This window comes from Bubalus bubalis, chromosome 21 (assembly GCF_019923935.1).
Source record: "Bubalus bubalis isolate 160015118507 breed Murrah chromosome 21, NDDB_SH_1, whole genome shotgun sequence".
NCBI classification, from domain to species: Eukaryota; Metazoa; Chordata; class Mammalia; order Artiodactyla; family Bovidae; genus Bubalus; species Bubalus bubalis.
The window spans coordinates 1584284-1601667 of NC_059177.1; the positions used below are offsets into that span (position 1 = coordinate 1584284).

The 17384-nt window shown below is 39.0% G+C and overlaps 1 protein-coding gene across 3 annotated transcripts in view; it reads right to left on the reverse strand.

Moving 5' to 3' along the window:
• Nucleotides 1-17384, reverse strand: part of NEK10 (NIMA related kinase 10) — a 284563-nt gene that overhangs the window by 78688 nt on the left and 188491 nt on the right. For all 3 annotated transcript variants that reach the window (XM_025271976.3, XM_025271973.3, XM_025271975.3), the window contains 3 exons: nucleotides 4961-5144; nucleotides 4783-4869; nucleotides 3069-3123 (listed from right to left, as the gene is read on the reverse strand). In XM_025271976.3, coding sequence (XP_025127761.2) covers nucleotides 3069-3123; nucleotides 4783-4869; nucleotides 4961-5144 — 326 coding nt within the window. The remainder of the gene's footprint in view (nucleotides 1-3068; nucleotides 3124-4782; nucleotides 4870-4960; nucleotides 5145-17384) is intronic.

Genomic DNA, 17384 nt, shown 5'->3' on the forward strand with positions numbered 1-17384 from the left:
GCAAAAATACTGGAGTGGGTTGTCATTTCCTTCTCCAGGGGATCTTCCCAACCCAGGGATTGAACCCAGGTCTCCCACATTGGAGGCAGATGCTTTAACCTCTGAGCCACCAGGGAAGTTTCTCTTGAGAGAAGAGGGTTTGCCTTAAATCAGCTTGTGACCCCTAATGGCATGTCACACAGTCCCATACATGGCACAGTCTTGCACATGTTATTTTAGCTCAGACCCTAATCATCTATTTACTTATGACTGCTTCTGCTAATTCAACCTCAAGGTCTGGGCCATCTTCTGTTTTCCACCTATTAACTTGGTCATTAGCCCCAAGTTAAAGCCCACTCTGCAATATCCCACTTTAAATGAGATTCCAATTGGACTGCTTCTTTCTGTTGATTCTAGTTTATGCAATTTGATGTAAATATTTAGATAATGACTAGTTTTAAAAAAGCATTTCAAAAAACAAACAAAAAGTATTTCAAGCTCTAATACATATGTTTCCTTTGTTTTTGAAGAGCTACACTTCAACTGATAATTTTTCTATGAATCCTTTCAGGAAAAAGGACTATATTTATTTGGCAATGCTGAGATTCCTAAAAACAGTTGTTTGAAAATTTCCATCCCAAAATAATATTCTTTTAATTGGGGAAGACACCCGTATGTGATCATTTATTTTTGTACTAAAATACTTGTTTTGCATCTTTTCTATATATTTATGCAACTTTGTATCACTGAGTAAAGTGTCCAATAAAAAAGAAAAAGACTTTTGATGATGTATTTCATAATATAAGTCATCAGTTCAGTTCAGTCGCTCAGTTGTGTCCGACTCTTTGTGACCCCATGGACTGCAGGCATCCCTATCCATCACCAACTCCTGGAGATTGCTCAATTTCATGTCCATCAAGTTGGTGATGCCATCCAACCATCTCATCCTCTGTCATCCCCTTATCCTCCTGCCTTCAATCTTGCCCAGCATGAGGGTCTTTTCCAATGAGTCAGTTCTTCACATCAGGTGGCCAAAGTATTGGAGCTTCAGTTTCAACTTCAGCATCAGTCATTCCAATGAATATTCAGGACTGATCTCCTTTAGGATTGACTGGTTGGATCTCCTTGAAGTCCAAGGGAGTCTCAAGAGTCTTCTCCAATACCACAGCTCAAAAGCATCATTTCTTCGGTGCTCAGCTTTATGGTCCAACTCTCACATCCATACATGACTACTGAGAAAAACCATAGCTTTGACTAGACGGACCTTTTTTGGCAAAGTAATGTCTCTGCTTTTTAATATGCTGTCTAGGTTGATCATAACTTTTCTTCCAAGTAGCAAGTGTCTTTTAATTTCATGGCTGCAGTCACCATCTGCAGTGATTTTGGAGCCCAAGAAAATAAAGTCTGTCAGTGTTTCCATTGTTTCCCCATCTATTTGCCATGAAGTGATGGGACCGTGTTACTAGCAACACCAGAAAAGACTTAGGAAATAAATAGACTTTAGCTTAACCTTCTTGACCCTCACTTGGAAAAGATGTGTGTGATGTTGTATCTTTGACTAAACAATGTGGCCCATGAGGGACCTGGAGGGGCTGCAAGTGAAGTGGCTCAGCCCCTCCCGCAGCAGGGAATCAGGCCAACCCGACTCCCCTGCAGGACACTGAATCCTCAGAGAGGTGACATGCAGACAGAGCAAATAAGCTGGGGGCTCATTCAGGCCTGCATTAGAGGCTTGGCAATCTTCCAGGACTGCCTACTCCACAGACTTCAGGGGCTGACCTGGCCTCTGTCCTTTCATAGGTTCGTTCTGTGCGTTCCATAATTATGTGAGTCCTTGAAAGCTTTCTAATGAACATAAGTCAGCCCAAGTCGTCTTTTATTTCCTGTGCCCACAAAGCCTGCCTGGTAAAGCACAGCCACTCACACATGACCTGGCCGGCACTTCCTGACCCAGCACTGTCGACAGCCCCCTGCCTGTCCCTGCTCAGCTCCCTGCCATCTCGATGCCAGCTCTCCCCAGCCGATCACATTCTTTTGACTAAAAGATCCTCCACAGAGAGCGGGAACATCATCTAATAAGCAGAAACTACCAAGTATATCCCTCTCCTCTGCCACTCCAGCTTAAATTTATCTTTGCCTCTCTTTCTCCAGACACATACAAAAGCTGCCCTTTCCTCTTTTCCAGGGCTGTCCTCAGGCCCATGCCACTCTGAGACTGGGAACCAGCTACAATTTCCCCTCTCCATCAGCTGCTTCTCCTCAGTCCACTCACCCTTCAGCCATCCTGATTCTACAAGGCCCTTTCCCATCAAACATTCCCATCACCTCACTGCCAGCTCACTACTTTCTTCAGTTGCTCTCTGTCTCTGCTTCTGTAACCTCTGAAACCACCACAGTCAGGCTTCTGCTCCCACCAGCCTCACCCAAGGTCACTGAACTCTTCTCATGAAGGTTACCAGGAACTTACAAAAAGCCATATCAAAGAGCTTCATTTCAGTTCTTAGCCCAAGACACAAATATTGTAGAAAGTGCTAGTCATTACAAAATAATGATTTCTTTTTTAAAAATGGAATTCCCCAAATATGCTCATTCTCCCCTGTAGCTAGATTCTCCCCAGCTCACTGATCTGTGAGCAGAAGGGAAGAACACAACATCTGGGTCACATCCATAAAAGGAAGGATGTGTCTCTGTATCCCTTCCCCCTCCTGCTGGCTGAGACTTGGGTGTGACGTGGTCTACACCTGCTACATCTGCCATAGGCATCTTTACCCCAGGGATGTAGAAAAATAAGGGATAGGGAGCCACAGCCCCAGATAATCTCATGAAGCCCTACAACCCTGGGCCACCCCTGAGCTCAGGGAGACTAACTGAGTGGCTGAGGATTGCAAAGCCAGGCTAAAATCCACGTCCAAGGTTAATGCTCTTCCCAGCATGGTCCTTGGTGAAATGCAAACAGTTCTGGGAGAGTGGGCTCCCACTGTCTCTGGTACCACATGCCCATGGTAACTTCTGCTATCAGGTATCAATTTAGCCACCAAAACTGCTCTGCAGAGTCTAAAAATGTTTCTAGGAACTCAGTGTCTACATACCTAGTTTGGGATTGTCTTTCTCCTCCTGAAGCACTAAAACTTCTTTTTAAAGTGCCTGAAACAAGAAAATAAAAATAACTTCACATTTTCCTGCTGCAAATCATTTATTTATTCACTCATTTGCCTGTTTTAAAATATCTAACAAATTGTACCTACTATAAAGACTGTCTTCATTTATGATACTATCAGCTAAAATACAATGTTGCAAATTACTGTTTATTAACAGGTTTGTTTAAGGGTCCTTTCTCAACGAAAAAGTGCTAAACAAAGAAACTCCAGTATTAATTGCTAACAAAGCACATAAAACATCTGTATCATCATCATCCTAAATCCCTTGCCAAGAGAGCTAGAAGTAACCATATGCAAGTGTAAGGGTCCAGCTTTTCCTTCCTCACTTTCCCACTGACCCTCCCCATCCTTGTTACTGTGGATACACAATATCCCATCATCTCAAAATCCACCTCAGTTAGTAATTAACTGCTTCTAGAATCTGTTACATATGTTTAAATGCACAAATATCTTTGCTACATAATATTCACATTTTCTCAATCACAAATCAAGACATTTTATTTAGCAGACGGACAGGAATTTATATGGAAAACAGAACAGAGTGTTGGAATTTGACATTGCCCCAGAAAATGTGGAACGTCTATAATCCACTTTGATGGACCATTTAATTTTGAAAAGAGACAAGTATGAAGCAAAATCCTTAAAGTTCTACTCTGATCCTTAGAGACACTATTTTAAACTGTCTTTTATGAAATGTTCATAGTATAGTCATTGAGAATGGATTATTTACAATTTATTTCAGAGTATTTCTATCTATCCTATTTAATATTCCATCAACTTACTCTTTTAAAAGAGTCGGGAAACTCAAACTGGGGCTCTGTGTCAACCCTAGAGGGGTGGGATGGGGCAGGAGATGGGAGGGAGTTTCAAAAGGGAGGGGATGTGTATATACCTATGGCTGGTTCATGTTGAGGTTTGACAGAACACAGCCAAATTCTATAAAGCAATTATCCTTCAATAAAAAATAAATTAATTTAAAAAAGTTATTCTTTTCTGTCAATTTTCTATTTTAACTGGTGTTTTATTTAAATTTCAGATTTGTTTAGTGAATTGAATCCTATGTTTCAATAGAGAAGATTCTTTAAATTGTATCTAAATATATCTTTACTTTCCCATGCCCCAGTCTTTTTTTTTACTGTTTCAAATTAAGAGTAAAGATTAACATATTTACTGAATCTGCATGGTTTTTTTTCATAATTCTAAATAATTATAACATTTACTTAACTTTAGTGTTTTAAGGAAAATATATCCCTTTATATTAATGTAAGTAAAACTGTACAAAACTTAGTCTACAGCAAGACTAACTTCTTCTCCGGGTTTCTAACCTCTGATCAACAGACTCACAAAAGGTCACTTCCATTACTCCTGTAGTTAGTTAGTATGTTTCCAAATAAGTTAACTCCACTCCCCAGTTAGAATCTGTATTTGCTGGAAGAAACAATTAAACTGTTCGTTTGACAGGAGGCAATGGAAAGCCACAGCGCCAGGTGGCCCTTGCGCTCCGTCAGTGACACACCTGTCCTAATTAGCACTGCACCGGGGAAACAACCCGTTCATTTATGTAGGCGATGACAGCCGCTTGACTCCCGAGTACAATTCCCAGACCTCTACCCGCCGGAATCCACAAGTTGGCAAGAAAGCTTACTGAATGTCGATTCCTTCAAAGGGCTTGAGCTGGAGCTGCTAAAGTTATCTGAAATGTCCAATTCATCATCAAGCTCTGAATATAGATCTGCACATTAATAAAAATAAAAAGCAAATGAACCTTGAAACACAAAGGAATCAAGAGTGTATTCATGTTGTAACCTCTTCACTAGAAATACCTTTCTCAATATTTTCCAAATTGAAGTTATCATCTGATAAGAGTCCATCACAAGTCCGGTCTTCATCCTTACCACATGGTGCCTGGAAGCCTTCAGCAGGGAGGTCTGTGATTTCTGAAAGTTCACTTTTCAGGCTTCCTGCTCCACTGCTGCTGCTACTCAAGCTTGCCTTCTCAAAGGTTTCCTGAAGGAGAAAGTCAGTTTGAAATACCCGCTTCTTTCCCTCCTCCTGCAGGACTTAAAGTTCATTAGAATATATATTAAAATGACTAGAATATCATTATAAATATTTGTGCTGAAGTGGTGTCAGTAGTTCTACCTATGTAAATTTTATAGAATTCATTCAGTCCATAATGAACCCATACAAAACAAAGTGGGTTTGCTACCACTGGAAAACAAAGAATAGAAGCAGCAAAATACTCAGGAGCAAAGGCCTGTGCAATCTGGTGAAAGAAAATACAGCACTAAGGAGTAAATTATGGAAATAAGAGGCCAAGGAAGAGGATTAGAAAGACCTTGAGCTAACATCTTCCCATGGGCACACCAAAATGGCAAGTACTTACAGAGCAACTACTGATGAGAAAAATTGAAATCTAATAGAAAGTACCTTCTACAACTAAAGATATAAAGAAGAAACCACAATGAGACAGGATAGGTGGAGGCACAATAAGTCAAGACCATACCCCTGTGTGAGTGACCCACAAGCAGGAAGATAATTATAATTTAGAGATTTTCACCAAAGAGCAATGGGTGAAAAGAGCACCAAAGAGCACCAAACCAGGCTCCCCAGCCCAGGCATCATACACCAGAAAATGAGCCCCCAGAACATTTGCTTTTGAAGGTCAGCTGCACTCACTTTCAGGAGAATCAGAGACTTTAGGACACAGAGATTCCACTATCATAGGACAAATGCAAAATTTCACACATTGCAGGACCCAGGGCAGAAGCAATAACTTGAAAGTAACCTGGATCAGGCCTATCTGTTGATCTTGGAAAGTCTCCTAGAGGAGGAGGCTCAAGTAGAACTCCCTTGGAGACATAGACACGGGTGGCAGCCATTTGGGGGAACTCAATCTAGTACTGCAAGCACGACTGTGGAATCCTCCCTCCAGCTTACCATCCACCAGAAACCAGTCCCACCCCAGTCCCTTCCCAGTACCAGTGCCCGTCAGTTTGTAGGCACCAGTACTGGGCAGCCTCAGGTCAATCAGATAATCAAGAGAGGACATAGCCCCACTCACTAGAAGCCTGGCTTCCATAAGAGCCCCTGAGCCCACAGCTGCCACTGGATAAGGCCCTGACCACCAGCGAGCCCAGGAATCAGCCCCATACACCAGTGTGCAAGCACTGGACCAGGGTCCCTGAGGTCCTCCAGTCAGTGACCCTGTGATTTGGTCCCACCAACTAGTGGCAGACACCACCACCACAACCACTGTAACCCTGCAGCCTGCCTTGTCAGGACTCAGCCAATCCATCAGCAGGCCTACATCAGCCCTAAGACCTTCTGCGCCTGGGCCCCATCCATCAGCAGACCAAAACCAATTCTGAGAAATCTTGAGCACTTCAGTCAGCTACCCTGGAATCCAGCCCCGCTCACAGTGGGCCAGCAACAACTTTGGGAAACTTCAGAACCCACAGCCAGGTGCACCAGAAATCAGGCTTACCCAATAGCAGACCAACACTAGATATGGGGATGCTGGCCCCATAACCCCCCACTCCAGAACACAGCTCCACCATCTGCAGGCCATCACTAACCAAGGCACCTCCAGGGGCTCAACAGTCAGCTACACCATGATCTGGCTCCAACAACCAGTAGCTGACAACCTCTGCATATGTCAACCAACTAGACCACGGACCAGCCATACCTACAAGACCACTCACATAGTCTGCCACAAAAGAAGGACTCATACAGCTCACATAGGGGGCAACTCTGGAGCGCATAGCTCTGTTGACAGAGGGGAGTGTGATGCTGGAACATATAGGATGTTTCCCACAAAAGGCCATTTCTCCAAAGTCAGGAAACATAACAAACCTACTAAATACATAGAAACAAAAACAGAAAATCAGGCAAAATGAGGTGACAGAGGAACATGCTCTCAGTGAAGAAATAATATTAAACCCCAAAAGAAGAATTAAATGGAGTTGAGAGAAGTAATCTACCCCATAGAGTTCAGGTAATGTTTGATGGTGAAGATGGCCAAAGAGGTCCAGAAAAGATTGGACAAATAGAGTGAGAAGTCTGAATTTTTAGCAGAGCTGGAAAATATAAAGAACAAAACAGACATAAAGAATACAATAACAGATCAAACACACACACACACACACACACACACACACCCCAAAAGAAATCAATGGTAGATTGGATGGTACAGAGGAACAGATCAGCGAGCTGGAAGGCAGACTAGTGTAAATCACTGAAGCTGGAGAGAAAAAACAAAGAGTGAGGATAGTTTGAGAGACATCTGTGATAACATCAAACACATTAATATTCACATGATAGAGTACAGGGGTCCCAGAAGAAGAAGAGAGAGAAAGAGGCAGAGAACATATTTGAAAAAGTCCCCAAACCTGGGAAAGGAAATAGGTATTCAGGTTCAGGAAGCACAGAGAGTCCCAGGGAGGACTGACCCAGAGACGACCACAACAAGACACACTGTAATTAAAATGGCAAAAGTTAAAGATAAAGAAAGAACATTAAAAGCAATAAAAAGAAAAGGCAAGAAGTTACATACAAGGGAACTCTCATAAGGCCATCAGCTGGCTTTTTAGCAGAAACTGCAGGCCAGAAGGGTGTGGCATTATATAGTTAAAAGTAATGAAAGGGAAAACTTACAACCAAAAATATTCTACCTGGCAAAATTCTCATTCAGATTTGGCGGACATAAAGAGTTTTAGAGACAAGCAAAAGCTCAGAGTTCAGCACCACCAAAGCAGCTTCACAAGAAATGTTAAAGGAACTTCTCCAAGTAAAAGAAAAAAGGCCACAACTAAAAAGGGAAAAGACTCACTGGTAAAGACAAATAAACAGTAAAGGTAGTAAACTAACCATGAACACAGATAGTAGGATGATTAAGAACTAAGTAGGATGATTAAGAACTAAAGAGTCTCTTGATGAAAGTGAAAGAAAAGAGTGAAAAAGTTTGCTTAAAACTCAACATACAGAAAACTAAGATCATGGCATCTGGTCCCATCACTTCATGGCAAATAGATGTGGAATCAGTGGAAACAGTGACAAACTTTATTTTCTTGGGCTCCAAAATCACTGCAGATGGTGACTGCAGCCATGAAATTAAAAGATGCTTACTCCTTGGAAGAAAAGTTATGCCCAACCTAGACAGCATATTAAAAAGCAGAGACATTACTTTGTCAACAAAGGTCCATCTAGTCAAGGCTATGGTTTTTCCAGTAGTCATTAATGGATGTGAGAGTTGGACTATAAAGAAAGCTGAGCACCAAAGAATCAATGCTTTTGAACTGTGGTGTTGGAGAAGACTCTTGAGAGTCCCTTGGACTGCAAGGAGAGCCAACCAGTCCATCCTAAAGGAAATCAGTCCTGAATATTCATTGGAAGGACTGATGTTGAAGCTTAAACTCCAATATTTTGGCCACCTGATGAGAAGAACTGACTCACTGGAAAAGACCCTGATGCTGGGAAAGACTGAAGGCAGGAGGATAAGGGGATGACAGAGGATGAGAGGTGGTTGTATGGCATCATGGACTCAATGGACATGAGTTTGAGTAAACTCCAAGAGTTGATGATGGACAGGGAGACCTGGCATGCTGCAGTCCATGGGGTCAGAAAGAGTTGGACATGACTGAACAACTGAACTGAACTGAATAGATCCATCAATAATTACTTTAAATGTACATGGACTAAATGCTCTAATCAGAAGATATAGAGTAGCTGAATGGATGAAAAGGCAAAATATACATATATGGTGCTTACAAGACACTCACTATGCTGTCTACAAGACACTAACTGTGCTGCCTATGGGACACTAACTTCAAGTCTAAAGATACACAAAGACAAAGTGAGCTGATGAAAAAGTTATTCCATGAAACATGGAAGTGAAAAGAAAGCCGGAGTAGCAATACTTGTATTAGACAAAATAGAATTTAAAACAAAGACTGTAAATAGACAAAGAAGGATTTTGAGGTCAATTAGAAGATATAACAACTGTAAATATGTATGTATCCAACATAAACACCTAAATACACAAAGCAAATATTAACAACATAACTAAAGAAATTGATAGTAAAAGAATAATAGCAGGTGACTTTAACACTCTACTTACATCAATGGAGAGATCATCCAGACAGAAAGCCAAAAAGGAAACATTGGCCTTAAATGACATAATAGACCATGGGATTTTCCAGGCAAGAGTACTGGAGTGGGTTGCCATTGCCTTCTCTGACAATAGACCATACAGACTTAATAGATATACACAAAACACTCTACCCAAAAGCAGAAAATTACACATTCCTTTCAAGTGTGCAAAGAACATTCTCAAGGATGGATCTCTTATTAGGATACAAAATATGTCTGAGTAAATTTAAGAACAATGAAATCATAGCAAGGGTATTTTCTGACCATAACACTATGAGATTAGAATCAACTACAAGGAAAAGAAACTGTCAGAACACAAACAAATAAAGGCTAAACAGCATGTTACTAAACAACCAATGGATTACTGAAAAAAATCAAGGAGGAAATCAAAAAATATTTGTAGACAAATGAAAATGAAACACAACTCAAAAGTCTATGAGATACAAGAAAAGTACTTTGAAGGCTGAAATTTATAGTAAAACAAGCCTACCAGATGGTGACTATAGCCATGAAATTAAAAGACACTTGCTCCTTGCAAGGAAAGTTATGATCAACCTAGACAGCATATTAAAAAGCAGAGACATTACTTTGCTGACAAAGGTCCATCTAGTCAAAGCTACAGTTTTTCCAGTAGTCATGTATGGATGTGAGAGTTGGACTATAAAGAAAACTGAGCACCAAAGAATTGATGCTTGTGAACTGTGGTATTGGAGAAGACTCTTGAGAGTCCCTTGGACTGCAAGGAGATCCAGCCAGTCCATCCTAAAGGAAATCAGTCATGAAGATTCATCGGAAGGACTGATGCTGAAGCTCCAATACTTTGGCCACCTGATTCAAAGAACTGACTCATTGGAAAAGACCCTGATGCTGGGAAAGATTGAAGGCAGGAGGAGGAAGGGGATGACAGAGGATGAGATGGTTGGATGGCATCACGGACTCAATGGACATGAGTTTGAGTAAGTTCCTGGAGTTGGTGATGGACAAAGTAGCCTAGAGTCTTCCATAGAGTCGCAAAGAGTCAGACATGACTGAGCAACAAATTGAAGCCTAACTTAGGAAACAAAAATAAAATCTCAAAAAAACAACAACAAACTTAACCCTACGCCTAGAGGAATTTGAAAAGGAAAAATAAGAAAAAAGTTGGTAGAAGGAAAGAAAACATAAAGATCAAAGCTGAAATAAATGAAATAAAGACAAAAAAAGAAAACAATTTAAAAGTCAGTCTATTTCACTTCCAGTGATTGGTCTGTTCAAATTATCCATTTCTTCTTGATTCAGTTTTGACAGGCTGTATCTAAAAACTTCTCCATTTCTTCTGGATTGTCCAATTTGTTGGCATATAATTGTTCATCACATTGTTTCTTTCTGTCTATTTTTTCTGTATTTCTGTGGAATTGGTTGTTACTTCTTTACTTTCATTTCTTTTTTTGGGGGGGGGGTGGTCCACTGTCTTTTCTTCTTGGTGAGCTCTTCAGTTTGTTAATGTGGTGCTTCACAGTGATTGATTTGTGGATATTGAACCATTTCTGCATCCTGGAAATGAATCCCACTTGATGAAGATATATGATACGTTGAATGCATTGTTGAATATGATTTGCTAATATTTTGTTGAGGATTTTAGCATTTATGTTTATCAGTGATATTGGTAAGTAATCTTTTTAATTATATCTTTGTCTGGCTTTGGTATTAGTGTGATACTGGCCTTAAAAAATGTGTTTAGAAGCACTTCTTCCTCTGAAATTTTTTTGAACAGTTTGTGAAAGATAGGTGTTAAACTTTTTTTAAAAAATGGTAGAGTTCACCTGTGAAGCATCCAGACCTGGACTTTTTGCTTGTTGGACTTTTTATTGCTATTTTAATTTCATTGCTGGTAATTGTTCTATTAATATTTCTGCTTTTTCCTGATTCAGTCTTGGGAGTTTCTGCATTCCTTGGAATTTGTCCATTTTTTCTTCATTGTCCATTATATTGGCTTATAGTTGTTTATAGAAATATCTTATGATTGTATTTCTGTGGTGTTTGTCTGTTTCATTTCTGATTTTAGCACCCTGCCCATGCTCTGCAACAAGAGAAGCTGCCACAATGATATACTTATGCACTGCAACTAGAAAGTAATCCCTGCTTGCTACAGCTAGAGAAAGCCCTGTGCAGCAACAAAGAGCCTATGCACTGTAACAAAATCTCAGTGCTGCCAAAAAGAAATACATTAATTAAAATTTTTTAAAAGATTGAAAAGAAGGGAACACTCACAAGGTTACTCTATGAAGTCACTTTAACACTGATAATAAAAACAGACACTGCCAAAAAAAGAAAATTATAGGCCAATATCTTTGATTAATATAAATGCAAAAATCCTCAACAAAATATTAGCAAAGCAAATACAACAACACATAAAAATCCCTTTTCATACACCATGATCAAGCTGGATTCACCCCAGGGTCTCAAAGATGGTTCCACATATGCAAATCATCAATATGGTACACCATATCAACAAAAGAAAATTTTTGAAATTTTCTTTTGAAATTGAAAAAAAAAAACACGATCATTTCAACATGCATGCATGTTAAATTGTTTAGTCATCTCCAGCTCTTTGTGATGCTATGGACTGTAGCCCACCAGGCTCCTCTGTCCATGGGATTTCCCAGACAAGAATACTGGAGTGGGTTGCCATGTCCTCCTCTAGGGGATCTTCCTGACCCAGGGATCAAACCCACGTCTCTTGTGTCTCCTGCATTGGCAGTGAGTTCTTTACCACTAGCACCACCTGGGAAGCCCCATAGATGCAGTAAAAACCTTTGATAAACATCACTCATTATCAGAGAAATGCAAATCAAAACTACAATGAGGTACCATCTCATGCCAGTCAGAATGGCTGTGATCCAAAAGTCTACAAACAATAAATGCTGGAGAGGGTGTGAAGAAAAGAGAACCCTCTTACACTGTTGGTGGGAATGCAAACTAGTACAGCCACTATGGAGAACAATGTGGAGATTCCTTTAAAAACTGGGAATAGAACTGCCATATGACCCAGCAATCCCACTGCTGGGCATACACACTGAGGAAACCAGAATTGAAAGAGACACATGTACCCCAATGTTCATCGCAGCATTGTTTACAATAGCCAGGACATGGAAGTAACCTAGATGTTCATCAACAGATGAATGGATAAGAAAGCTGTGGTACATATATACAATGGAACATTACTCAGCCATTAAAAAGAATGCATTTGAATCAGTTCTAATGAGGTAGATGAAACTGGAGCCTATTATACAGAGTGAAGTAAGCCAGAAAGAAAAACACCAATACAGTATATTAACACATATATATGAAAGTTATAAAGATGGTAACAATGACCCTATATGCAAGACAGCCAAAGAGACAGATGTATAGAACAGTCTTTTGGACTCTGTGGGAGAAGGCGAGGGTGGGATGATTTGAGAGAATAGCATTGAAACATGTATATTATCATATGTGAAATAGATCACCAGTCCAGGTTTGATGCATGAGACAGGGTGCTCAAGGCTGGTGCACTGGGATAACTCTGAGGGACAGGATGGGGAGGGAAGTGGGAGGGGGGTTCAGGATGGGGAACACATGTACACCCATGGCTGATTCATGTCAATGTATGGCAAAAACCACTACAATATTGTAACATAGCCTCTAATTAAATAAATTAATTAATTTTTTAAAACAAACAAAAAAAACCTTTGATAAAATTCAACATCCATTCATGAAAAATAGTTTGACCAAAGTGGATATAGAGGTAAAAATCAGTTCCATTCAGTCACTAAGTCATATCCAACTCTTTGCAGCCCCATGGACTACAGCAAGCCAGGCTTCCCTGTCCATCACCAACTCCCAGAGCTTTCTCAACCCATGTCCCGACTCAATAGAGGTAACGTAATTCAGCATAATAAAAGCTTACAGTCAACATGATATTCAATGGTGAAAAGTTGAAAGCCTTTCCACTAAATTCAGGGAACAAGGATAACCACTCTCATGACTTCTATTCAACATATGAAATGCCACAGCAGTCAGACAAGACAAAGGAATTAAAGGCATCCAAATCGGAAAGAAAGAAGTAAAACTGTCATTAATGCAGATAATATGACGCTATCTACAGAAAACCCTAAAAATTCCACACAAAAATTCCTAGAACTGATAAATGAATTCAGCAAGTTATTAGGGTACAAGATTAACATACAGAAATTGGTTGCATTTCTTTTCACTAACAGTAGAATATCAACAAAAGACAGTCTTTTTTTAATCTCTTTTTAAATTGTGCCAAAAAAAAAAAATATTTATGGATAAACCTGACCAAGCAGGTGAAAGACTTATACACTCAAAACTGTAAAACATTGATAAAGGAAATTGAAGATGATTCAAAGAGATGGGAAGATGTTGCATGATCTTGGATTATAAGAATTAATATTGTTAGGATGGCCATACTACCCAAAGCAATCCACAAATTTCATGCAATCTCTATCAAATTACCCATGACGTTTTTCACAGAACTAAAACAAATTATCTTAAAAATTATATGGAACTACAAAAAGACCCAGAATTGCCAAAGTAATCTTGAGTTAAAAAGAAGAAAGCGTGAGACATAACCTCCTAGCCTACAGACAATACTACAAAGTTACAGCAAACAAAACAGTATGGTAAAGACATAAAGATCAATGGAACAAAAGTGAACTCAGAAATAAACCCACATACTTTGGTCAATTAATCTTCAACAAAGGAGGCAAGAAAATAAAACAGAGAAAAGAAAGTTGTGTTGGGAAAGCTGAATAGCTACATGTAACTAAATGAACTTAGAACACACCCTCAAACTGCAAACAGTAATAAAGTCAAAATGGCTTAAAGACTTAATTATAAGACACGACACCATAAAACCCCCAGAAGATAACACAGCAGAACACTATGACATAAATTGTACCAATATTTTTTGGATATGTCTCTTAAGGCAAAAGAAATAAAAGCAAAAATATTCAAATGGGACCTAATTAAACATAAGCTTTTACACCAAAAGAAACAAAAGGACAACCTATGCTGCTGCTGCTAAGTCACTTCAATCATGTCCGATTCTGTGTGATCCCATAGACGGCAGCCCACCAGGCTCTGCTGTCCCTGGATTCTCCAGGCAAGAACACTGGAGTGGGTTACCATTTCCTTCTCCAATGCATGAAAGTGAAAAGTGAAAGTGAAGTCACTCAGTCATGTCCAACTCTTAGTGACCCCATGGACTGCAGCCCACCAGGCTCCTCCATCCATGGGATTTTCCAGGCAAGAGTACTGGAGTGGGGTGCCACTGCCTATAGACTGAGAGAAAATATTTGCAAATGATATAACAGACAAGAAAATAATTTCCAAAATATACAAATAAGTCATATAGACCAATAACAAAACAACAACCCAATCAAAAATGGGCAGACCTAAACTGACATTTCTCCAAAAAAGACATACAGATGGCCAAAAGACACATGAAATGATGCCCAATATTGCTTATTATTTTAAAAATGCAAATCAAAACTACAATGAGGTATCACTTTACACCAGTCAGAATGGCCATCTTCAAAAGTCTGTAAATAATAAGTGCTAGAGAGGATATGGAGAAAAGGGAATCCTCATACACTGTTGGTGGGAATGTAAATTCATGCAGCTACTTTAGAGAATAGTTAGGAAGCTCCTCAAAACACTTTTATAAAGAGAGTTGCCATATGATCCCACTCCTGGGCATATATACAAAGACAACTCTAATTTGAAAAGATACATGCACCCCTATGTTCATAGTAGTGCTATTTACAATAGCCAAGACATGGAAGCAGCCCAAGTGTTCATCAACAGATGAGTGGATAAAGAAGACACAGTGTATATGAAATATTACTCAGAAATAAAAAAGAATAAAAGGCTGCAATTTGCAACAACAAGAATGAACCCAGAGATCATCATACTAAGTGAAGTAAGTCAGACACAGAAAGACACATATCACATTATATCACTTACATGTGGACTCTAAAAAATGTGACACAGATGAACTCATTTACAAAACTGTCTCATAGACACAGAAAACAAACTTATGGCAACCAAAGGGGAAAGGGATAAATTAGGAGTTTGGGATGAACAGAAATACACTACTGTATATAAAACAGAAAAACAACCAGGACTTACTTATAGCAGAGGGAACGATATTTAATACCTTAGAATAACTTATAGTGAAATAGAATCTGATAAAGAATAACATATATATATATATATATATATACACACACACACATACAAAAACTGAATCACCTTGCTGTATGCCAGAAACTATCACCATATTGCAAAACAGCTCTACCTTTAAAAAAAAAAAAAGCTGAAGAATAAAAATCATATGATCAACTCAATAGATACAGAAAAAGTTTGGGGGGAAATTCAATATCCATTTATAATAAAAACTGTCCACAAAGTGGGTATAGAGGGAACATACCTCATCATAATAAAGGTCATATATGATAAGCCCACAGCTAGCATCCTACTATACAGTGGAAAACTAAAAGCATTTCCTCTAAGATCAGGGATAAGACAAGGATGCCCAATCTTGTCCCTTTTATTCAGTATAACATTGAAATCCCAGCCACAGCAATCAGATAAGAAAAAGAAGCAAAAAGAACCCAAATTGAAAAGGAAGCAGTAAAACTGTCACTTGGAGATGACATGATACTAAACATCGAAATCTTAAAGGCAGTACCAAAAAAACTACTATAACTTGTCAATGAATTCAGTCAAGCTTCAGGATACAAAGCTAGTATACAGAAATTTGTTACATTTCTACACATTAAGAATAAACTATCAGAAAGAGAAATGAAGAAAACAACTCCATGTACCATTCATTAAAAAGAATAAATACCTAAGAATAAATCTAATTAAGAAGGTAAAAGATTTGTATTGGAAAACTCCAAGACACAGATGAAAGAAACTGAAAATGAAAGTAAAAGTGTTAGTCACTCAGTCATGTCCAACTCTTTGTGATCCCATGCACTGTAACCCACCAGGCTCCTATGTCCACGGAATTCTGCAGGCAAGAATACTGGAGTGGGTTGCCATTCCCTTCTCCAGGGGGTCTTCCCATATGAGGGATCAAACCCAAGTCTCCTGCATTGCACATGGATTCTTTACCACCTGAACTATGAGGACAAAAAAGATGACAAGGTATACTCTGTCCATGGATTAGAAGAATTAACATCATAAAAATGATCTTGACAATGTACAGATTAGATGCAATCCCTATCGAAATACCAGTGGTGTTTTTCATAGGTGTAGAAAAAATTCTTAAGTGTGTATGGAAACACAAAAGATCTCAAACAGACAAAGCAATCTTGAGAAAAACATTAGAGCTTGAGGTATCATGCTTGCTTCACATTATATTACAAAGCTACACTCATCAATACAGTATGGTACTGGCACAAAAACAGATACACAGATCAGTGGATCAGAATAGAGCCTGGAATAAACCCATGAATTTCCTGTCTGTTATCTATAACAAAGGTGGGAAGAATACAGAATGGGGAAAAGTCTCTTCAATAATAGGTGCTAGGAATATTGGATGGTTAGATGTAAAATAATAAAATTAGAACATTTTCTCACAGCATATAGAAAAACAACATCAAAATGGATTAAAGGCCTAAATATTAGACTATAATTGACAAAATTTCTAGAGGAAAACATAAGCAGAATACTATAAAGAAGATGTGGCACATATATACACAATAGATTACTACTCAGTCATAAAAAAGAAATTTTGCTCTTTTCAATCAAATGGATAGAACTGGAGGGCATTATGCTTAGTGAAATAAGTCAGAGAAGGAAAAGTACTGCATGATATGACTTATACCTGAAATCTTAAAAAAATAAAACCAACAAATACATAAAATAAAACAAATAGACCCACAGATATAGAGAACAAATGAGTGGTTTCTGGTGGGGAGATGGAAGGCAGAGGGGCAAGACAGGGATAGGGGACTGGGATATACAAGCTACTAGGTATAAAATAGATACAGTGTGCTATTTACAGCACTGAGAATATAACCAATATTTTATAATAACTTTAAATGG